The sequence below is a fragment of the Hemiscyllium ocellatum genome, chromosome 8 (assembly GCF_020745735.1).
Source record: "Hemiscyllium ocellatum isolate sHemOce1 chromosome 8, sHemOce1.pat.X.cur, whole genome shotgun sequence".
In the NCBI taxonomy this organism is placed as follows: Eukaryota; Metazoa; Chordata; class Chondrichthyes; order Orectolobiformes; family Hemiscylliidae; genus Hemiscyllium; species Hemiscyllium ocellatum.
Window position 1 is genome coordinate 41089545 of NC_083408.1, and position 24737 is coordinate 41114281.

Genomic DNA, 24737 nt, shown 5'->3' on the forward strand with positions numbered 1-24737 from the left:
AACACATCACCTCCTCTGCCATTTCGGTTATATTTTATTTAATCAATTAAGGTTTCAAGTTTAGAAACTATTATTTTCAGTTATATTAGGTCAGATCACCTCTTCTTCAAAAATGAGTGAAAGCAGAATGTTTGAATATTTTTAAGGTAAAGATAGTTGAATAAGCAGGGGGTGAAACATTATTATGGGCAGTCAGGAGAGTGGAATATTCACATCAGCCAGGATCAAATTGAATAGAGGAGCAGGTTTGAACAGCCAAGTCATCTATCCTTGCTGTATGTTTCTTACTTAGTTAAGTGATAAATTTATAGTAATTATATCTCCAACGTGAGTTCATATTACTGTTCCAGTTTAAAGAAAAAAAGTCAAAAGCAATTCACATACTCTACCAGTAAACACTTCAAGGCCATCACTCTTAGATCATGCTGCTTTTTATTCCTTCTCTCAGAGTACTTGTTGCATTATAAAAGGCCAGTGTATATATAAATGGAAATTTCAATGTAACTGATTAATTTTCAATTGCACACCATTTAAGTTATGCCTATTGCGATATCAAAGTGTATAAGGCAAGAAAAACAGTTAAATTTGCTAGCTTGGTCTTTGTGGGAATACAAGGGTTAAGTGAATGGAAAATAATAATGGTTATTTCAACCAAACAAGCACTTAACAGGAATGTTCTGTCTTCTGCATTCTTAATAGGATAAAAACAGTAAAATGTCCAAAAGCTTAAAATTATGAGAAATCAGGTATGAGGGTCTGTTCTTATTGTAAACATTGCAATGGTACACATACCTATTAAGGGCATCGTATAACTTTCTTTTGGTTCAAGGGTCATCATGAGGAATGTTGAAACAGTATGAAAGAAGACATCTGGTTGATGTTTTGTAAGGGATGGAATTCTCTGCCTCCTTGGGAGCTTTGTTCCAGTCAAGAAAGGTATTTTGAGGCAGTTCATAAGGACTCTGTCTACAAGGGATGATAATCACTCATAGACCTGATCATGTGGGCAGCAACCAATCCAATTGCTGCAGATTTTGAAAACGTGTACAGAGAAGTTTAAGAAAGGCATGCCTTCCCTTGTTCCTTGCCAAACAGCCATATATCTTTTTCCCTGCAGTTCTGACCAGGTGTGACAGAGATTAGGGAGAACCATCTCAGGGAGGTGAGAGAAAAGCTCTTGTGTATGTTGAGGGAATATGTAACCCTTTAGTCACTTGGTTGAATTATAGTGGACAATTAGAAGCAAAGTTTCAGTTTTCTGTGGCCCGAGTGCCTGGGTGAAAACAGACGAGTTTTTCTGTGAGTTAATGAGTTTGAAGGACAAGACTGGGACAGCTGGAAGATTTCACTGTTCACCACACTACTGGAAGGATGTGCTTGCAATGAAAAGGGTGCAGAGGAGATTCACCAGGATGTTGTCTGAAATGGAGCAGTTTATGAAGCGATGTTGAATAAGTTCAGGTCGTAATCTTTGGAGCCGAGAAGCCTGGGTGGCGACCTGATTGAAGTATATAAGATTACAAGGGACATTTGCAGGATGGATAGAAAGCAGCTGTTCCTCTTTGTTAAAGAAAATTGGAGGTGTAGTGGAGAGCGAAGAGGGTTACCTCAGATTACAACAGGATCTGGACCAGATGGGCCAATGGGCTGAGAAGTGGCAGGTGGAGTTTAATTCAGATAAATGCGAGGTGCTGCATTTTGGGAAAGCAAATCTTAGCAGGACTTATACACTTAATGGTAAGGTCCTAGGGAGTGTTGTTGAACAAAGAGACCTTGGAGCGCAGGTTCATAGCTCCTTGAAAGTGGAATCGCAGGTAGATAGGATAGTGAAGCCACCGTTAGGTATGCTTTCCTTTATTGGTCAGAGTATTGAGTACAGGAGTTGGGAGGTCATGTTGCAGCTGTACAGGACATTGGTTAGGCCACTGTTGGGATATTGCGTGCAATTCTGGTCACCTTACTATTGGAAAGATGTTGTGAAACTTGAAAGGGTTCAGAAAAGATTTACAAGGATGTTGCCAGGGTTGGAGGATCTGAGCTACAGGGAGAGGCTGAACAGGCTGGGGCTGTTTTCCCTGGAGCGTCAGTGGCTGAGGGGTGACCTTGTAGAGGTTTACAAAATTATGAGAGGCATGGATAGGATAAACAGACAAAGTCTTTTCCCTGGGGTCAGGGAGACCAGAACTAGAGGGCATAGGTTTAGGGTGAGAGGGGAAAGATACAAAAGAGACCTAAGGGGCAACCTTTTCACGCAGAGGGTAGTACATGTATGGAATGAGCTGCCAGAGGATGTGGTGGAGGCTGGTACAATTGCAACATTTAAGAGGCATTTGGATAGGTATATGAATAGGAAGGGTTTGGAAGGATATGGGCTAGGTGCTGGCAGGTGGGACTGGATTGGGCTGGGATGTCTGGTCGGTGTGGATGGGTTGGACCAAAGGGTCTGTTTCCATACTGTACATCTCTATGACTCTAAGTGGGTATAATTTTAAGGTGAAAAGTAGGCGCTTTAGAGATTTGGGGAAAATCTTATTTCAGCCAGAGGGTGGCAGGAATCTGAAATGCACTGCTTGGGAGCATAGTTGAAATGGGAAACCCTACAAACTTTAACAAGTACTTGGAATGTCATTACAGTCGAGGCAGTGCACCATGTGCTGGGTGTGGGACCAGTCTAAGTTTACAATAGCTTTTTTGCCAGTGCAAACTCAACAGGCCTCTTTGATACTGCATGAATCAGCTTTGCAACATGTGTAAACCTCTCACTTCATAGTTTAAATCAAGCTAGACAAATCATTCTATGGTTTGCAAGGTTTCAACCTCTGTGGAGTATTTATAAAATGAGGACAAAACAGAATTGAGAGACTTCTGCTTGTTTGCTTTCTCACTGATGGGTTACATGATATTATTTGCTTATCCTATTTGCTACTTATGCTATTCCCTATTCATCAGCGTAATGTTGAAGCATACTTCAATAACGTTAATCATTTTGTAATCTTGTATCTTTGCCCGTATCATATAGTTCAGATTCTCACAGCAGTTCAAGTATTACTCCATAATAGTAACTCCACCCTCAGTGCATTCAATTCCCTCTTACAATGTTCAGCAAATCTACGAGTGTTGAATTTGTAATCTTTTGAATTAATTGTCAAGCAACTTATTCCATGTTAGCAAAAACATATTTTATTAATACAGTAGTAGCAGATCAGCCCAAGATGACCAGGATATCAATCCCAATTAGTCACCCAATTAACCGCAGCTTTCATTATTCAGCAGTTTGGTTATGACTGATTAACACTGTAAAAGAAACAAGGTCTGGTAGAACTTGAATGGTAAACACAATATTTGACTAAACTTCAGAAAGAGGTCAATCTTTAGTATATTTAGAATTCCCTCACCACCAAATTCCTGAAGCAGGTCCTCTGTTGAGCTGGTTTTTGTGCTACTTGACTGCACCAGAGAGACTACATGATTCAGTACATTCAGCCTGCTTTTCACACGTCTCCATTCCTTCTCAACATTTCCTCACTTATGAAAGATTTGACAATGCTTTACAGAAATAAGCAGCATTAGGATTATTTGTGACACATGCTTAAGTGTAAGAATAGTTCCTGCTTACCCTACAATTAATAATATGCTATATTCCCGACTATGTGTCATCTTTGTGTTTGTGGAACATCTAATCATATCAAATTGCATTGAAGTGTTGCAAAATGTTTTCCTTTTGAATTTCAATTGTTTAAATAGGCAAATGTAGCAGCAAAGTCTCAAATAATGAAATATGAGACCAAGTAATTGATTTTATTTTGCTGGTGTTGGTTAAGAGAGGAAAAAAGTGTTGACAAATGGGGAAATTCTTATCTGTGTAATATATTTTTAACATCAAGACCATCTTAATGCACATTCCAGACAATTATGAACTTCTGAAGCATAATCACTGTCACAATGTAGGAAACTTGTCAGGTAATTTGTACACAGCAAGTTCCCACTAGCAACATGATAAAAATTAGATAACCTATTTCTTGATCAATATTTCTGATGCTGATCAATAAACATTCTGTTAAAAGATCTCATTAATGTCCACTGAGAAGACATGATATCTTGCTTAAAAATCTAATACAGAAGATTGTATCTGACATGGTAGCACTTCTTCATCTTGCACTAAATTGTCAATCTATATTTCACTGAATGGGGCAAAAACCCAATTGCCAATTGAGCCATTATGACTTTAACAAAACAGCACTTCCTCGGTGCAGCAGTCGAGTATGAAGATTACATTATGAGCAAAAAGCCTTATCCTCAGCTCTTAGATCTACTGGAGGTACTACAATCACCTCTAAGGAACTGACTTTACCAACTGGCTCATTGGAAGATCTGATGCAAATGTATTTTAGCAATGTTAAATAAAAACTGAGAAAGATGGAACTGAAGTAACTGGATTGTATTGCCAAGGAGAAAGTCTCCATGGATCCACTGGCAGTTGAATGAAAGCTCAAACTTTTTTTTTTAAAAGAAACAGAAAGCCAACATCACTTGGTGTTTTGAGATGAAGCATAATTAATTCCTTTTGCTCAGTGTTGAATAGCACTTATGGAAGAATGACACTGTTATTACCAAAAAAAAACCCACTTGTTTCAGTGCCAAGGTGACAGCAAAGAAATGAGAACCATTAAAATTTGTTTCAAATCTGTATGCATGATTTCATATATATTTAAATCAAACAGGCACTAAATGATGCAAGAACATTAGAATGTCCATAAAATACCAAACTTCATTACAGAAACAGTTCCGTTTTGCAAGTGCTGTAAATAAGTATTTATGCACACAGCTCAAACATATTGCAGTGTACAGTATCATTTTGTATCCTTTCTGTTGAGTTTCTCACTATTACTGGATCACCTTGGATTAATCTCAGCTTCTTTTCTCTACAGCAAACTACATGTTTAAACACCTCTTTTACAATCAGGGACTCCGGTTCAATTCCAGCCTTGGGCAGCTATCTACATTGAGTTTGCACATTCTCCCAGTGTCTGCGTGGGTTTCCTCTGGGTGCTCCAGTTTCCTCTCACAGTACAAAGATGTGCAGGCTAGGTGCATTAGTCAGGGGAAACGTAGAGTAATAGGGTAAGGGAATGGGTCTGGTGGGTTACTCTTCAGAGGGTGATTGGGCAAAATGGTCTGTTTCCATACTGTGGGGATTCTGTGATGATCTCCTCCAGCCTCACCTCTACCAATAGGAGCTCCATCACTAATCTCTAAAATCCCTTGAACTTGTAGTTGTCAACCAAAACTATTTTTCATCTTTCCTGGAACTCCATTTTTGAATCTCTCCAATCAGGTTTCCACCCTGTTGTAGTACTAAAGTAGCTCTTATCAAAGTCTAAAGATGATATGTGATATGGTTGCAGCTAAGGTATCCTTTATCTTTCTCGACCTATCCGCAGTTTTTGTCACAGTTCATACACTGTCCCCCTCCAATGCCTTTTCATTGTCATCCAGATCAGTGGAGCAACATTCAGCTGGTACCATTCTTATCTAAGCACAACCAGAAAATCTCAGCCCATTGTATATTATTTCCTTTGTTGCCCCTAGGTCTTGGCCTCGTTTCCCATTACTCATCTACATACTACCCTTTGGCAACATCAAAAAGTAGTTTTACCCGCATTCTGACAATACCCAGCTCTATCTCATCATTGGCTTTCTCGACTGTTCCACAGTTACATAAATGATCAGATTGCTTACCTAACTGCTAGTACTGGATTAGCAGAAATTTCCTCCTACAATTCAAAAATTGAAGCCATTGTTTTCAAGTTCTGTTGCAAGCGGTGTTCCCCATTACCAACTGCTTCTCTCTCCCCAAAAACAGCTCGAGTTGAAGCCCGGCTCTTTGCAGCCTTGGTATCATATTTGAATCTCAGATGAGCTTCTCACCACACAACAGTTCCATCACTAAAAATGTCTATTTCCATCTGTAACATAAAACAATCCTGCTCCTACCTCAACTCATCAGCTGCTGAAACCCTCATTCATGTATGGATTACTGCTAAACATGATTTTCTAATGCATAACCAGCTGGTTTCCCGTATTTTAAAATATACTTGAGCTCATCCACAACTCTGCTGTGTGCCTTGACTCACATCATATCCTGTGTTCTCTTACCTGTGTGCTTGACCTATATTGGCTCCCAGTTAAGCAACACCTTGATTTTAAAATTGTGTGTCTTGTTTTCAAATCCTTGTTGCCTCATCCCTCCCAATCTTGATTATCCCATCCAAGATATCCATCAATCCTGATCCCTTGAGCATCTTGGTTTTAATTATCCATCATTAGTGGTGAAGCCTTGAGCTGGCTAGGCCCCACAGATTCCGTTCTAAGGTAAAAACAATGACTGCAGATGCTGGAAACCAGATTCTGGATTAGTGGTGCTGGAAGACCACAGCAGTTCAGGCAGCATTCAAGGAGCAGCGAAATCAACGTTTCGGGCAAAAGCCCTTCATCAGGAATAAAGATTCCTTTCTAAACCTACTCACGTCTCTTGATTCCTTTTAAGATGTTCCTTAAAACATAAAGCTTTGATCAAGCTTTTGGTCATCTGCCCAAATATGATTGTGTGTCTTGGTGTTGAATTTTGCTTCATAATGCTTCTGTGAAGTGCTTTTGGATGTCAATAGAGTAAAGACTGCATAGAAGCTGATACTGTCAGAGTTGACTACAATATTGACATTTCTTCCTCCATTTATATTGTGAGGAATATTAACGTTCAGGCAAATAAGCACCAAGTATTGCATATACTGAACAATGGATACTTTCCAAAAGGTGCATCTTAATCCTAAACTCAGACAAGAATCTTGTACCACACCACTACAATTTTTTCCATTACTCACACCAGCTGTCCTAATATCGCTCTGAAGAAATTGCTAATTTAACATCACTTTCTATTGAATAAAGAACTGAACTATTCAGAACCAAGTTAGCTGCCCAGGCTAATTTCCCATTTGAGGCTTTCACTACATTTAGGCTAGATTGTAACTCAAGCTCCAGTACTGAAAGTGCACAGAAACAACCCACTGCTATTCATTCACGAAGGACTTTTGCGACATTGGTGTCATCATGTTTGCATTTATTAGCTTTGTCCTGGAGCTCAAAATTGAAAATATCCTCAGCTAACTTCAGTAACGCAGTCCGTGACAAATTGGTTATTTCAATTTCACTTTTAGTAATTGCAGGCTAATGGATGTTCAATGGTATGGTGAAACAGGCAAACCTTTGTAACTGAACATTTTGCCAACTTGGAGGTGGGGGGCGGGGTTTGGAAGGTTCATTGCTCAACCTATATTGACTCTTGCCTCAAAGACAATACAATGAAACTGGAGCAAGGGGGTTACCATCTTTCTTCTTTCCTCTTACCCTAGTAAAAATCCCAGTAAAATAAAATCTGAGGTTCCTGAATCAAATTAATACTCTAAGCACTTTCTGTGGCTTCTCAGCTGAATGATCAGGGTTGATGCAGAAAGGCCACATGACACAAAAGGAATTGTTCATGTCCATGCTTATTTCTGTTGTCTGTTAAGGAAAGGGCCAGTTGACAATGCCAACTGTGTAGAAATGTTGTGCTTCAAATAATTCTCATTAAGAAATTAAACGCAAAACACAAAAATTTTATTCCTGACCACTGCTAAAGTCGAACTCTCTTCGCCAACAGATCACTGCATTCCACGTACATAACCAACACGTTGAACATTTTCCTTAAGAATCAAACTGTCGACTCCTCGCATGAATAAAAGGCTACCATTCAAAGGTGGCAATTTAAAATTAGACGAAAGAAAATCCTCAAGAACTATAAAGTGTTAGATTTCAAAAAGTCTTCATCTGTTTAATATTATCGCATGGGCTTGAATACTTGGAACATATATAAATTTGCTCATTTTTACCAAGTTAATAGGAGGGGAAGCTTTGTAACTATCTGTCCAATCAGAGACGCCAAATGTACCAAAAACCCTTGCTTGGCATAATGAATACTTAAACAGAAGAAGTACAAACCTTCCAAGACAAATTGGATATCTGAATCCAAAGTCAGAATCACTCCAAATAATTTGTATTTTATATACCATTATCATACACATTCTACAAATTTCTGTATTAGCATTTCTTCAATAAATTGACTTATTTACATAATTGTTAACAAAAACTCGCACTGTTTTACAGGCCAGTGTCTGGTGGAGTTCCAGTTAAATGCTTTCATCAGTGACATTGAGGCACTGGTATGAGGCAAGTGCAAATCATATCATGTCTTCTGCTTCTTCTCAGCTGGTGAGTAGTCCGGATCCAGCTCTTTTCGCAACCTTTTTAAGCCTCCAGAAGGCTGGCCAGCCTCAGATGGTGACAGGGTCCCTTGGCGACAATCAAATATTTTCTGCAATGCTATCATTTTTTTAGCGCACTCGTAATGCTCACTTATCCCAGATTGGGAACAGTCTTCCTTGTGGTGTAATGAAGCCACCTGTACACAGCCACCGGCTTCGGATTTGGAGGGCACTGCGGAATCCATTTGCTCTGAGCACGTTTGTTCACAGTGGCCTGCACACTGCCTTTCAAAAAGGCCGTTATTGCAGGAAGTCTCTGAACACCTGTCTTCCACATCACAAGTCCTGGTTTTGGATTTATCATTGTGGTCAGAATTACTTCTTGCTCCAACTAAATAGATTTCTGGAGATAATGTGGACTTAAATTCCTGACCAGATTCTTCTCTGCTTATCTGCTGCGTAGTTTGTGCCTTCACACATTCCAACACCTGTGTGTGACCACATAGCTCTTGTGCCTGGCTGCCAAATGCTTGACACTGGTTAGTTAGGTTACTGTTACTTCCGACACAGACCGATTTGCCATTAACCTTTTTTGCCTCATAACAATGCTCAGCACAACTACTGGGGGCATCTTCAACAACATAAACCTGTTCTCCAGGTGTAACTTCCTTTACAGGTGTTACAGTACTGCATTCATGACCAAGTGAAAGTGAATGCTTGCTCTTTGCCTGTACTTTTCTATTCTCTGCTGAGCTGGTGCTTTCACCATTGTGTTCGTCAAAACAACTTTCCTCTCTAAGTCTGTGAGGTACTACTGGACCTTTCCTTGCAGAATCATTTTCTTGTGTTGAAGTATTTATTGAACTGCCTCTCTCACTTGTGTCTGGCATATCTGCCAGTGACAAAAACGCCGTGGTGTCTCCCTGTGCTTTCAACTGTGATTTGAAAGTGCTCTGGATTTTGCTGTAGGCTTTATAAACCTTTCTGACCTCAGATTCGCTGTCTGAGTAAGGAGATACTCTTCCCCTGTTGTCAAACTCAGTGCTGCTTCTTTCTGGGGAGGACGAAGCTGACGAATTATCACCATCATGTACTTGGGAATAGTTACGACGAGTTTCAGCACTACATTGCTTTAACTTTTTGAGCAGTGAAGTACTCCTTTTCTCCCGACGGAGCTTCTGTTTGGCTCTCGCGGCATTCCTCTGCCGCATAGATGCACGGCGCCTACCATTACTGCTGGAACTACTGGAATCATTTGCCTCTGGGCTCGGTGACCGAGGCCTCTTCACAGGATCGGCATCAGAGTCTGTATTTACCTGTTGGTAGTTGTTCTCTGAGGAATCAGAGTCATTTGAGAGAGTTCGAAGCCGCTCATCTTGGTAGCGCCGGAGGGCGGACAATCTCTGCCGACGTGACCGCAGGTCTTCCCTGACTGCGGATGTATTCAGCAGCTTCTGTCGGTCCAGGGTGTAGGTTGCCTCATCCGAGTCATCCCCCTGCTGGGGTGACAGTGGCAACGAAGCAGACGATTCTGTATCGCTGTATCCTGAACGCTCACTCGCCCCTGCACGCAGCTGAAGAATTGTACTCTCGTTCAGGTCACTGTCCGAGTCAGAACTCCAACCCTCAATCTCACGCCGTACAAGAGAGTCAAAGAAAGCCATCATCCTTGGATCTTCCTGAACAGACTGGTTAGCGTAGTCATGAGACAGACCACTCCCACTGTTTAAGACAAGGCTGATGTACTCTTCATGGGTATAAAGATTGCGGGTGTCATCTTCCACTGCTCCTTCTAAGTCTCCAGCACAATCTGGTTGGAGGTATGGACTCCACACCTGTATTTAGAAAGCACAGAACATTGTGTTTACAGTAACAGCAACTCTTCCAGAACAATTTTTTTTAAAGGAATCAGGATTTACATAAAACAACATAAATAGACAAATATTTTCAGAGTTTATAATATTATGCACTATTAAAATTTACAGCTCTCACATATCCTTATGGAAATTCACTGAAGGTAGATAAATTTTAGCCTCAATTGTAAGAGAGAGCTTTGCACTTAAATCGCAATAGTCCAGGCCACAATAGTAACAATGCATAAGCATTTACTCTGTGATCAAATAGCTGATTTAAATCAAACTGAGAATCTTTTTATAGTGATCAGTTTTATCGCAATCTTGCGAGAGAATTTCACCAATACCTATCCCATCACTTAACTATTTAATCTAGGACCTTCAAATGAAAAGAAGCTGCTTTGAGAAACAATATAAATTAGGGAACAAATGTTGGAGCTGAGGGATAGGTGAGAAGGTTTGGTTGATCCAAAACATGGATTAATAGCTATTTATTTTTTAAAGGGTAGTTATAACAATGGAGAATGCCATCAGCAAGCAGAGACAGATGAAGATTTCCATCAACATGACCATGCTGTTGAGAAAGGCACTGAGTATATCAGTATAAAAGGTAAAACATAACATAGATAATTGTACCAAGATGAGAAATTCATACAGTCAAGAGAAATTTGAGAGTGGATTTAGAAGATATTGCAGTGGCAACATGGGGAGTTATCATTGCTTGACAGGCCATCTTCCAAAAGCCACTGGACACTCACCGGCAGTCACTCAGGGCCAGACAACAGGAGGATGTTGTGATTGGAATGAGAGACCCAGAAGTCATAAATATTTATCCTTTTTCTTTTCAGATGCGGAAAGTAATAAGCATATAAAATGAAATGATTTTCCACTGTGATCTGAAGGTATTCTGGATTTTGCTGTAGGTTTTATAAACTTTTCTGACCTCAGCCTTGCTGTCTGAGTGAGGAGATGCTTGCCCCGTTATCAAACTCAGCGCTGCTTCTTTCCAGGAAGGATAAAGCTGACAAATAATCACCTTTGATATATCTTCTGCAATCTCAGGGCACCTTATGGCCAACCAAGTATTTTTAAAATGTAGTTAATGCTGTAATGTGAGAAATAGTCTGATCAATTTGTGCACTGCCAACTCTTACAAGTAACCATTTGATAATGACCAAATCTTTTATGATGTTGATGGAGGGCAAAAACTGGCCAGGAAATAGGGGGTAACACTCTTGCTCTTCTCTTAAAACACCCCAAGATAATTTTACATGAATCCGAAAGAGAAATTGGCTAGCATCCAAAAGCAACACCACTGACAGAACAGCACTTCCACAGTACTTCGCTTTCAGGTTTCTTATGATCTACGAACTCCTGATTTCAAAGTGAGTGTACTCCTGGCTGAGCCATGGCTAACAGCAGTTAACCAATGCAACCAAAAGCAACAGGCTGGTGAGAGCTGCACCTGTAGAGAAGGCAGACGATCATTTCAAAAACATACATATATCCAGCTCTGTTGTGAAGCCTCCACCACTCTCCCAGGCAACTCATTCCAAATCCGAACTATGCTCTGAGTAACAAAGCTTCACCTCTCCTCACTCCTAGCTCTCGTGCTGACAGTCTTGAAATCATGACCCTTAGTTACTGACATACCAACTAGTGGAAACTGAATACCCTTCTTCACCTTGTCAAAGTTCTTCACAATTTTGAACACCACAATAAGCTCACCTCTCAATCTTTTCTGCTCTAAAGAGAATAAACCCAATCACTCTAATCTTTCCTTGTATCTAAAATCCTCATTCCAGATATCATTCTAATAAATCTCCTTTGAACTGTCTCCAGGGCTTTAACATCCTTTCTTAAATAAAGGTGCCCAGAACTAAACATGATGTGAGAAATGTGATCTACCCAATGATTTATAGAGATCTAGAATCACTTCCTTGCTGTGGAATCTAAAATTGTAAATTAGTTTTCCTGTGAGTTCATCACAAATTTGTGGGAGAAAGAAAGTCAAAGCAATTTTATTTTCACTAAAGTGTCAAACATCTTTACTCCAGAGATTGGAGTATTTTGGTACATGTCATTTCAGGTCCTCAATATCTGTGCTGCAATATTGCAGAAGCGATCGCAGGCTGGATATAATTGACATAATTCCACAGTGAAGCACTGGTCCAAAAGGTGCACGTTCCAAATTCAAGAACATTTTGACTACAGAGTCTTTTAATCCACATACAAACAAAAATCACATCTTTAATTTGTGAAGCATTCATCAGTCACCAGCCCATATTTCTTCTATTCCACCTACAGACAAAATCTGGCTTTGCAAGGAACTCTTGGGGACCCAATGTGATGAGAAAGAAATTGCATTTATGGTCCTTCATGTTCTCTCACCACAGCCAGTCAATCTTTTAAGGTTCATAAGTGATCAGTGATGAAAGACCTTGGAAAGGAAGTCAAGTTTAAGTGGATTCCACAAGTCACAGAGCATTCCTGCAGTAGAATGTTTGTACAATGCCACTATGACACTCAGTAAATGTTCTGGTGCCTGAGCTATATGGCACACTAATTACTATCCTTTAATTAATACTTTTGTCCTGGAGAAACAAGCTAGCATGACTCAAAACTGTTTAGTTCCTTAGGTTTGTTCTAGACCCACAATAAAATGAATCGCCTTGACAAGTGTCAATCTTTGATCTTAGCTTAGGAGGTGGATGGCCGAGTGGTATTATCACTAGACTATTACTCAATGATTTAGGGACCCGGGTTCAAATCCTACTATGGCAAATGATAGAGTCTGAAATCAGTAAGTTCTCAAATGCAGAGTCTAATGATGACCATGAATCCATTGTCGATTGTTAGAAAAAAACCCATCTGGTTCACTAATGTCCTTTAGGGAAGGAAACTACCATCCTCAACAGCTCTTGCCTACGTGTGACTCCAGATCCACAACAATGTGGCTGATTCTTCACTGTCCTCTGGGTAATTAAGGATGGGCAATAAATGCTGCCTTAGCAGTGACACCCTCATCCTGCGAATGAATTTTTCAAAAAATGCCATACTTGGTCAAATGCAGTCTTGCTGTCAAGGTTTGTCACACTCACCTCACCTCTGGAATTCAGCTCTTCTGGCCATGTTTGAACAAAGGTTCTAATGAGGTCAGGAGCTGAGTAGCCCTGGCAGAACTCAAGCAGGGTGCCAGTGAGCAGGTTGTTGCCAGTGAGCAGGTTGTTGCTGACAGCACTATTGATGACACCTTCCATTACTTATATTTGATAGCAGACTGATGGGGAGGTAATTGGCTAGGGTAGATGTGTCTTGCTTTTTGTGCATAGGACAAACCAGGACAATTTTCCACATTTTTGGGTAGATACCAGAGATGCAACTATACTGAAACAGCTTAGCTGAGAAAGTGGCAAGTTCTGGAGCAGAGGTCTTTAAGTACTATTGTCAGAATATTATCAGGGCCCATGGCCATTGCAGTATCCAGTGCCTCCAACCATTTCTTGATGTTAGAGGAGTGAATCAAACTGCTGAAGACTGGTATCTGTCATGTTGGGGACTACTTAAGGAGGTTAAGATCGATCATCACTTGGCACCTCTGGCTGAAGATTACCGCGAATGCCTCAGCCTGGTCTTTTGCACTGATTTGCTGAGTTCTTCCATAGAGGATGGGGATGTGTCGAGTCTCCTCCTCCTCCTTCAGTGAGTTGTTTAATTGTCCACCATTATTCATGACTGCATGTGGCAGGTCTGCAGAGCTTAGGTCAGATTGATTGGCAGTGGAATCGCTTAGCCCTGTTGAGCACTTGCTGTTTATACTGTTTGGCATGCAAGTAACTCTGTTTGGTACCTTCACCAGGCTGACACCTCATTTTCAGATTTTGCCTGGTGCTGCTCCTGATATGCCCTCCTGTACTTTCCATTGAACTAGGGTTGATCCCCTGGCTTGATGGTAATGGTTGAGTGGGGGATATGCAGGCCATGAGGTTGCAGGTTGTACTGGAGTACAATTCTGCTGCTGATGGCCCACAATATCTCATGGATACCCAGTCTTGAGCAGCTAGATCTATTTGAAGTCTACCTCATTTAGCACGGTGATAGTGCCACACACCACAATGTAAGGTATTATCAATGTGACGGTGGGACTTCACAAGGCCACTCTTACCAATACTGTCATGGACAGATACAGCTATGGCAAGCAGATTGGTAAGGAGGCGGCCAAGTATGTTTTTCCTCTTGTTCACTCCCTTACCAACTACTGCAGACCCAGTTTAACAGCTATGTCCTTTAGGATATAATCAGCTCAATTAGCAGTCCTTCTGCTGAACCACTCTTGCTTATGGTCACTCAAACCCCCCATCTACCATAAATTCCATGCTCTCTCCTTCTTTAGTGCTTCCTCCATCCTTAGTGCAACATAGAGGAGCACAGAGTCGTCAGCTGAGAGAAGATTGTGCATGGTGATCAGCAGGAAGTTTCCTTGCCCATGTTTAACCTGATGCCATGAGACTTCATGGGGCCCAGAGTCGATGTTGATGACTCCCAGGATAACTCCCTCCCGTCTGTATTGCACTGTGCTGCCACCTCTGTTGGGTCTGTCCTGCCAGTGGGACAAGACATATCCAGGAATGGTGGTATCTAGGATGTTGTCTGTGAGGTATGATTCCCTGAGTATGATTATGTCAGGCTGCTGCTTGACTAGACTGTGAGACAGCTCTCCCAATTTTAGCACCCGCCCCATAATGTTAGTCCATAGCACTGTACAGGGCTGCCAGAGCTGCTTTGACTGTTGTTTCCGGTGCCAAGGTCAATGCCAGCTGGTCCATCTGGTTACACTTCTTTTTGTAAGAAAGTGACTGAAGCAACTGAGTAAGTGGCTTGCTTGGCCACTTCACAGGGTGGCTAAGAGTAATCCACACTTGTGCATATCTAGAGTCGCATGTTCGCCAGGTCCCCAGAACACTACTTGAGTTTCTGGATTAATAGTCTAGCGATAATATAAGGCCATCGCCACTATTCACTTATGTACAATCAGCCACAAAACAGTCTCAATTAGAAAAGAGCAAGGAAGTCATCTCCATGCGTTCCCAGGCAGGGACCTAAATCAACATGGAAGGAGGAGAGTGACAGGGTCCAATATAACATGCTCCTATCAAAATAAATGATCTTTTTGCCAACAAACCCATTATCGAGGACAGGATAAGATGCCAACCAAAATCAGCAGCACTGGTGTTAAATGCTGTTGTCACTACCTTCTTTCTGTGCATTCTCCAGTAGAGCTTCCTGAGAGCAAGCTAATATTCACCACCTCCCATTCTGGAACTTAAACAGCTCATATGCCAAAACCTAGGTGCTCAAGAGCCACATTGCAAGGCTGTAAACACTTATTAAATACAAAAATAGAATGCAGAGATTTAAATATGGCTCCCAAGTTCCTGTGTCAATCAGCTGTGGCAGGAGGAAATGTTGGCAGATGATTTGATTTATGCGAGGGCTGGTAGGGTGGAAGGTGAGCACCGGGGAGGGGTTCTGTCCTTATTACGGTTGGAGAGGTGGAGTTTGAGGGCGGAGGGGCGGGATGTGACCGAGCTGCATTGGAGGGCATCTTTAACCACGTGGGAAGGGAAATTGCAGTCTCTAAAGGAGGCGGCCATCTGGCATGTTCACCTCCAAACAGACCCCACCACCAGGGATATATTTCCCTTCCCACCCATTTCCGCTTTCCACAAAGACCGTTCCCTCCGTGACTACCTGGTCAGGTCCACGCCCCCCAACAACCCACCCTACTGTCCTGGCACCTTCCCCCAACACCACAGGAACTGCAAAACCTGTGCCCACACCTCCTCCCTCACCTTCATCCAAGGCCCTAAAGGAGCCTTCCACATCCATCAAAGTTTTACCTGCACATCTACAAATATCATTTATTGTATCCGTTGCTCCTGATGTGGTCTCCTCTACATTGGGGAGACTGGACGCCTCCTCGCAGAGCGCTTCAGGGAACATCTCTGGGACACCCGCAACAATCAACCCCACCGCCCTGTGGCTCAACATTTCAACTCCCCCTCTCACTCTGCCGAGGACATGGAGGTCCTGGGCTTCCTCCACCGCCGCTCCCTCACCACCCGACGCCTGGAGGAAGAACACCTTATCTTCGGCCTCGGAACATTCAACCCCAGGGCATCAATGTGGATTTCACCAGTTTCCTCATTTCCCCTTCCCCCATCTCACCCCAGCTCCAACCTTACAGCTCAGCACCGTCCCCATGACCTGTCCTACCCGCCTATCTTCCTTTCCACCTATCCACTCCATCCTCCTCTCTGACCTATCACCTTCATCCCCACCCCCATTCACCCATTGTACTCTTTGCTACCTTCCCCTACCCTCCTCTCTGACCTGTCACCTCCATCCCCACCCCCATTCACCTACTGTACTCTATGCTACTTTCTCCCCACTCCCACCCCCCTCTCATTTATCTCTCCATTCTGCAGGAACCCTGCCTCTATTCCTGATGAAGGGCTTTTGCCCGAAATGTCGATCTTTCTGCTCCTCAAATGCTGCCTGACCTGCTTTGCTTTTCCAGCACCACTCTAATCTAGACCCTGTGTCAATCAGATCCTGTCACTGACAACATTGCTCCTCTCATATGTCCTTTTGTGGAGATCGAAGTGAAATATACAACTTCCAGAGTTAATTCTCCATCAAAGAAAATGCATTCACATGAAGGTATGTAAGAAACAACAAAAAGGTCTTAAGATGGGACATGAAGAGCATACCAAATAGCAGCCTTAACACCAAGGAGGACTAGTGGTTCACTGAAGATACAAGGGTCCCCCTTATGACACATGAACATGCTCTCAAGCAGTGATATAATTTTAAAGACTGGACATAACTACATTTCCTGTACTTACAAATGGCTCCTTTACATTTCCCTGCATTGTGCTCCGACTTGCGTACAAATCAACATGCAAACGCAGAACAGAACCTGTACACAACCCAAGGAATGCCTATACTGCACCACCGTGTGGAAAGGCTGATGATGCAACATACATGCTTTAGGTTTAATACTTCAGCATTTGTCAAAGCAGGACATACAGTTTGAGAACAGCTACTGGATACTGTAGCATTAGACACAGAAACCAAATGTCAATTTTCACTGCTTTTCCAATGCAGAGGATCAGAAATGGGATTTTTTGTAGCCCTGAGAATTATTACAAGGAGCCCAAAGTAGATGCTAATACACCCAATTCCAAAGGTAATCAGGAACATGATGAGGGGACAGTTTTCCTGCAATTAATCTTTCCTATCAACTACTCTGAAGTATAGGAAAAGATCAATTAGACGATTTCAAAGGCAATTTCAGTAATAGGGAATTTCAACACAATTTTATTTAAAACTGAATATTCAAGTCGAAAATCACTAAATGGAGACACCACAAACAGTCAAAATAATTATGTGGTTAGACAGCATGCTAATGTGAAAAACTGCACAAAGATGAAAACAAATTAATGTAGGAATAAACGTTGTATCATGATACACATACAGATAAATCTAGAACTCAGAACAGTTTAATCCAGACTTGTAAAACAAAAATATAGTTACCCAGAATGAGCCAGGTTCCCGTATTAACAAAGTCTACTGTCTACACTACCTGCTAAATTAAAATGGTAGTTTTGTTCAGGCAATCCTCAAATAATGTAATCTCAGTTTATATAAATGGCCAAGAAGCTGAAGTCTAATTTGATCAACAGCAAACTCTGATTCATTGTACAACATACCTTGATAATCTTTTCCACACCTGATGAACAGATCATGTATGAATGAGGGTTAAAGCGCACTTGATTGACGATGGAACGATGGCCCTTCAGCACCATAAACGCACCATTCACAATTCTGGCAGGGCCTCCTGCAAACAATTTACAGAAGTATAGTTACACATCATCTTGACTTTAAACACTTGTAAATGTTGTCAGTATTTTTGACAAATACACATTAGATTCCAGTGCATAGTCAGTCACATAGTCGCATAAGTAAACCAAGATAATTTTGTTTCTCAATTATCACTTGCTTTTGTCAAAATTGCTGAAGGTGTACTACTGCTTTCAATAACCCAATGAAGAAAGAAAGTTGGGTTTATCCAAGTGCGCAAAAGGTTTAATTCATTACTTGAAGGCCATACTCAAATCTACAATTAAGTTTTAATCATTCTTCTTGCTGACAGGTTTCCCAAACGCTAACCATCTTCTCCCACCATGATCTCTTGACATTCCAAAAACAAAGTGCCATGGTAACGTTCTTGCTGCACTTGCAGTGTTAAAGAAAAACCTTAAGTTCTTAAATAAATTGCAAGGAAGCCACCACATACAATGTTATGCACATCCACCACAAGAACACGTGTTAATGGCTCCTCGCAAAGTGTAGACTGGCAGCTTAGCTCTCCAGTAAGAAACCCAGACCATCTGAAGGATGAGATGTGGCTTAAGTCTTAATGTCCTGGCTGTGGGACTCTGAAGTTAAAGAAGTTGGATCCTCTGTGGCAGGGCACCTGGAAGAGCAGCAACCCAGGCCAGCCCTGCAAAATTAGGGAGGGACACAGTTGCTCTTTCTGCCTCCCCAGAAGTCAAGTCCAACCTACGCTAATGCTCCACAATGCAAGATCCTCGCAGGTCTACCCAAGAACGCCATAGGAAATGCCTGTTTTATCATAAAATATTGTACACAGCTGGACTCCTCCTTTAAGCAGCTGTTTGGTACACCTAAAAAAGGACCTCATCAAAGAAGGTCATAACAAGGATGCACCAAGATCTTCCATTTTATCTTTAAGCTGCTACTGTTGTGATGGATGGAGGCCCATTAGATTCATGCTCTAACTTTAGCTCCAAGTGTCTATTTGAGCTCACAATAAACTCAATCTCCACCAATTTCTGCATAAAACAAGCCTGGGCTGTTTCCAATAGGCACAGAGTCACACCAGAAGTCTATCAGAATTTGCTACAAATTAGTAATGTCATCCAGAAAGAACGCAAGGGATTGTTTTATGGCGTGAAAAACAAATTGCAAGAGCCAAGTAATAACAATTTTGAATGTTTTCTTTATCCATGTAAAGCAAAATTTATGTACACCACCCACCCTTTCCTCCTATAAAGGATACAACTGCTGTTGTTATCCTACAAATTATCACAAAACACTTTTGCTTGGTCTTCTCTACCCACCCCTCTGACAAGTGAGTCACTTTCCCAGAGTAACATGACTATAAATACAGATGCCGAGAAGGTGAGGAGAAAAAGTAAATCTACATCCTTCCATTTTGTGCTGCTATTCGTTTACAATCCAAGAAGGTACCATTTTGATTTCAGTTTGTCGAACTGCATGAACGCAGAATTCATACCATTTGTGAGAAAAGGCAAACCCCCTTAAGCACCTTCCTTTCAAGCGCCTAACAGATCATTAAATTTCCAGGCTAATTTTTTTTAAGAAGATGGATAAATGGTAAAGAAAATTAGGAAAATTTGACTCAAGGATAGTTTGATCTGATTATAGAGATTTAGTTCCACGCTCTTATCAAATTAGCATCCTTAAGTTGGGGGGGGCACAGTGGTTAGCACTGCTGCCTTGCAGTCCCAGGGATGCGGGCTCAATTCTAGCCCCGGGCGAGTGTCTGTGTGGTGTTTGCACATTCTCCCTGCATTTGCGTGGGTTTCATCTGGTGCTCTCCAAGGGACAGAAGAGAAATGTTGCTGTAATTGGGGAAGTGTAGTTAGGGACTTAGGCACTGTTCACTGTGAACAGGATCAAGAATCCCGAAGGCCATTTTGTCTGCCTGGCGCTCAGGTTCTGGTCATATCATCTGGACTGCAGAGGAACTTGGAATGGGAGGGTCAAGATCCAGCGGTTGTGGCCCACTCAGGTACCAATGATATAAAGAAAACTAGGGCAGAGGCTCTGCTAAGGGAATATGAACAGCTAGGAACTAAATTAAAAAGCAGAACCAAAAAGGTGATAATCTCTGTATTGGCACCTGAGCTAATTGACACAGGGTCAGTAAGATTAAGCAGGTAAATACATGGTTCAAAGATTGGTGTGGGAGAAATGAGTTCAAATTCATAGGACATTGGTACCAGCACTGCGGAAGAAGGAACCTGTTCCGATGGGATAGTCTTCATCTGAACTGTGCTGGAAGTAGAGTTCTAGCGAATCACATAATCTCAGCTGCAGACAGGGCTATAACCTAAATGGATGGGGGTGTCAGTTTTCGGCAAAATTAGAAAACCCAAATTAAAAGAGGAGTTAAGAGTGCAGAACTCAGGAGAGGTTATTTAAAATTGCCAGCACAGACACAAATAGGACAGAGTATCTGGAAAGGGTTAGCAATCAAACTTCAAAGTACAGAGGAACCTCGATTATCCAAATATCAATTATCTGAATTTCGGATTATCTGAAGAAGATTTCAAGGTCCCGCAAAAACGTAACATCAAAGAGGTAAGTGTGTTTGATTTATCTGTACTGAAGAACATGTGAAAACACTGGCAAAAACAAAGAAACACAAGCATCAGCGACTGGATTTTTTTTTAGGTAAGGGTTGTTACACAGCCCTTTGCAAAAGTAAGTATTTTACAGTACACGTTATTCCCATGACTTTACTGGGCCGTTCATGAAAAAAAAATGCCAAGAACATTAATGCATGCGCAAGGCGATACTTCTGTCTTTCTATCGCAAGACTGAGTTCCTGCAAACTGACAAATGCTCTTGCGATCGTAGAAGCTGTTCTGGACCTTGTTTACGAGGAGTCTTCCACCACTCCTTGCCAAATACTAACTACTGCTTCATTTAAGAAGCTTTCTCGTTTTATCATTGCTTTATTTTGTTCATCATGTGAAATCTGTGTTCTCTTGGGCTCAATACATTAAAATTATAAATTTAAACAGATTTGCTGGTAAAGCACAGTGTTAGATCAGCATGGCTTCTCTTGTTTAAGGTAAAGACAATTATCTGAATAATCAATTATCCAAATGAAATAGTGCCCACCCATCTTGCTCAGATAACCTAGGTTCCTCTGTACACTGGAGAAACAAATGACAATGTGAAGAGGGATGGTTAATACAGGACTGAAGGTGTTATACTTGAATGCACGCAGTGTAAAGAATAAGGTAAATGAGCTTGTAGCACAGATTGAAATTGCCAGAGACTTGGCTGCAAGGGGATCAGGACTGGGAGCTGAATATTCAAGGATATACATCCGATTGAAAAGGTAGGCATGTGGACAGAGGAGGGTGGGGTTGCTCTATTAATAAGTGAAATTACATCAACAGTAAGAAACAAGGTACAATCAGATAGTGTAGAGTTACAGGGAGAAAGCATGAGAATGGGGTTGAGAAACTTATCAGCCATGAATGAATGGTGGAGCAGACTCAATGGCTGAATGGCCTGATGTCTGCTCCTATGTTTTATGGTCTTATGGACAATATTAAAGTATTTACCCAGATTAAAACCTAGACTTCCACCTCATCACCATTAAACTTACACACCTACCATCTTCCATCCCAGCCATTCATCCATCCAATCATAAACATTCAAACTGGACCTTTAAAACTTATTAGACACCTTATGTCATAAAAAGGAAACTTGTTGGGTCTTTCCCCAATTTTACTCCACTGGCACGGAGCTCACTGGAGGATGCTGCGCTCTGCATTTCTGATAAGGCCAAGCTTAGGTGATTGAAGAAATGCAAATCATTATCAAGTACACAGATGAAGCAGTGACCTGATGACGATTCAGATTATTCAGGTTATATTAACTCTGCTGGCAGCAAAGTATCAGACAAGTTTACATAAACAGTTCTGTTATACTTGTGGGTATTGAAATTAGGAGACAAAGTTGGGAGAAAACACATCTCTACATAAGATTCTACACAAGATACAGGTACACAACCCTTTCTGCGAAATCTTTGGGGCCAGTTGCTTTTCGAATTTTGGGATAAATGACATTTTCACAGTGAAATAAAAAGAAAACCTAACAGCAGATGCACGTGTGAATAGTACGAGCGCCGAGACACAATTGGCATCTGATAGTGCTAGGCCACACTGCCACATTACAGCTGAGGGACATGGTTCGAGTGGTGTGAAGTTGGGTCACCTGTTCGCACGCCAAAATGACACTCCACACTTCACGAAAAGTATATCGTATTTCAGAATTTCGGCTTTTTTTGTAGATATTTTTATTGAAATTTAACATTTTTGCAAATTTACAAAAATAAACAAAACTCTCAAATACAAACACTGATGTACAATTAAATCATATATACAATAGTCATAATTTAACAAAGAAAAGAGAAAGAAAGAAAACAAAAAGAGAAAAAAAAACGAAAAAAGAAAAAAAAACTCAACTTTCTACTAATCTAACCTATAACTAACCAGAGTGTATACCTAAGTCTCTTACATGCTCAGAATGTATAAACATCAAATATAATAAAACCCGTATTCGCGCAGGATTCCTCTCCCAAGGGGCCCCGGAGCAGCCCGGTCTGAAATCTTCACTAAATAAAAGCCCTTGTTAGGATAGCCGAAATATCTGCATTTATATAATTCAAAAAGGGCTGCCATATTTTATAAAATAATTCAGTCTTTCGGTGCACCATATTTGTGAGGAAGTCAAGGGGGAGATATTCCATAATTAATCTGTGCCAATTTGAAAGTCCAGGGGGGCCCTCAGCCACCCAGTTCACCAAAATATTTTTCCTTGCACAGAAAGAGAGAATAGAAAATAGTCTCTTCCCATGCATATCCAGAGATGAGAGGTTCGAAAAGCCCAAAAGGAGAGATACAGGGTCCACCCTAATTTCCGTTCCTAAAATTTCTGTCAGGGTATTTGCCACTTTAGTCCAGTATCTGCGGATTTTCTGACAAGTCCACAGACAATGTGCAAGAGTACCCACCTCTATTTTGCATTTGGGACACATTGGAGATGCTCCTGCCTTAAATTTTGCCAGTCGAGCCGGAGCTATATGGGCCCTATGAAGTATCTTTAGTTGGATAGCCTGAGTTCTGTTACAGATAGCAATTCTTCTAGCATTTTCCCAAATGTCATTCCACATATCCTCAGAGATTTCTAGCCCCAAGTCCTGCTCCCATGTTTTAAGCAGGTCATCCATGTCTCCTGAGACTCCATCATGTAGCAAATGGTATATAGTACTAACGGAGGATGCCCCCGCTGGTCGTAAGACATTACGTTCTCTGTCTGATTTATAAAGACTATCTATTAATGTAGTCTTCCTCTGTATATAATCTCGAACTTGGAAGTATCGAAAGAGATCCCCATTAGGTATTCAGAATTTCAGACGCAGCTGCTCAAAGGACATCAGGATCCCATCTTTAAATAGGTCCCCTAAGCATGAGATGCCCTTGGATCTCCAGAGTTTAAAGGTGGCATCTGTAATCCCCGGTTAGAATCCCCATGCGCCTACTATTGGTGCATGGGGGGATGTTTTATGTGAGTTACCCTCATTTTGCCGCATTATATTCCAGGCCTTAATTGTGTTTAATATTATGGGATTTTTACAGTGGTCTGTAATGATTTTCCTCTTATCTGAAAATAAAAGGTTAATAAGTGGGTATTTTACTTGGGAGGCTTCGATATCCAGCCAAATTGATTGTGGATCAGATGAAACCCAATCAGCTATGTAACTTAGTAGGGAGCTTAACTGATATTTCCTAAAGTCTGGGAAGTCCAGTCCTCCCCTTGCCTGTGGAAGCTGTAGCTTCTTCAGCTTAATAAGGGGCCGTCTATGGTTCCAAATAAAGGAGCCCAACCAGCCATATAATTTACGTAGGGCTAGTCTTGGCAGCATCAGCGGGAGCATTCTCAAAGGATATAAGAGACGGGGCAGAACATTCATTTTAATTAATGCTATTCTCCCTAGCCAGGAAGTTGGAAGGTCTCTCCATCGCTGGAGGTCCTGCCTTATCCTTTCCATTAATTGTACAAAATTAGCCCTATACAGCTGATCAAATACTGGCATGATAAAAATACCTAAATATAAGAAGACCTCCAGGGATCAACGGAAGGGAAAAGGGGATCCGTCCATTAAGTGGGGTATCATAGCCAGACCACCCATTGGCATGGCTTCCGATTTTGAAAAATTAATTTTATAGCCTGAGAATGCACTAAATGTATTAATAACTTGAATTAGACAAGGCACTGACATTAAAGGATTACTGAGGAATAAGAGAACGTCATCTGCATAGAGGGTAATTTTGTGTTTACCTGTACCAATCCTCGGGGCCGTTATATTAGGATCAGTCCGGATGGCTTCTGCTAATGGTTCGATTATCAGTGTAAACAACAATGGTGAGAGAGGACATCCTTGACGGCAGCCCCTACCCACACTGAAGCCATCCGATCTTAACCCATTAGTAATAACAGCTGCTTTGGGGTCATTATACAATGTTGAAACCCATTTGGTAAACACCTGTCCAACGCCAAACCTTTCCAATGTGTAAAATAAATATGACCATTCAACCCTATCAAATGCCTTTTCCGCATCCAGTGAAATTACTACTCCTGGTATCTTTCCCTGATGACAGGCTTGGAT

The 24737-nt window shown here is 41.4% G+C and overlaps 1 protein-coding gene across 1 annotated transcript in view; it reads right to left on the bottom strand.

Moving 5' to 3' along the window:
* Positions 1-3162: 3162 nt before the first annotated feature.
* Positions 3163-24737, bottom strand: part of dcaf5 (ddb1 and cul4 associated factor 5) — a 108243-nt gene continuing 86668 nt past the window's right edge. The window contains exons 8-9 of the mRNA XM_060828846.1: positions 17929-18056; positions 3163-10135 (exon numbers count right to left, since the gene is read on the bottom strand). Coding sequence (XP_060684829.1) covers positions 8282-10135; positions 17929-18056 — 1982 coding nt within the window. The 3' untranslated portion in view covers positions 3163-8281. The remainder of the gene's footprint in view (positions 10136-17928; positions 18057-24737) is intronic.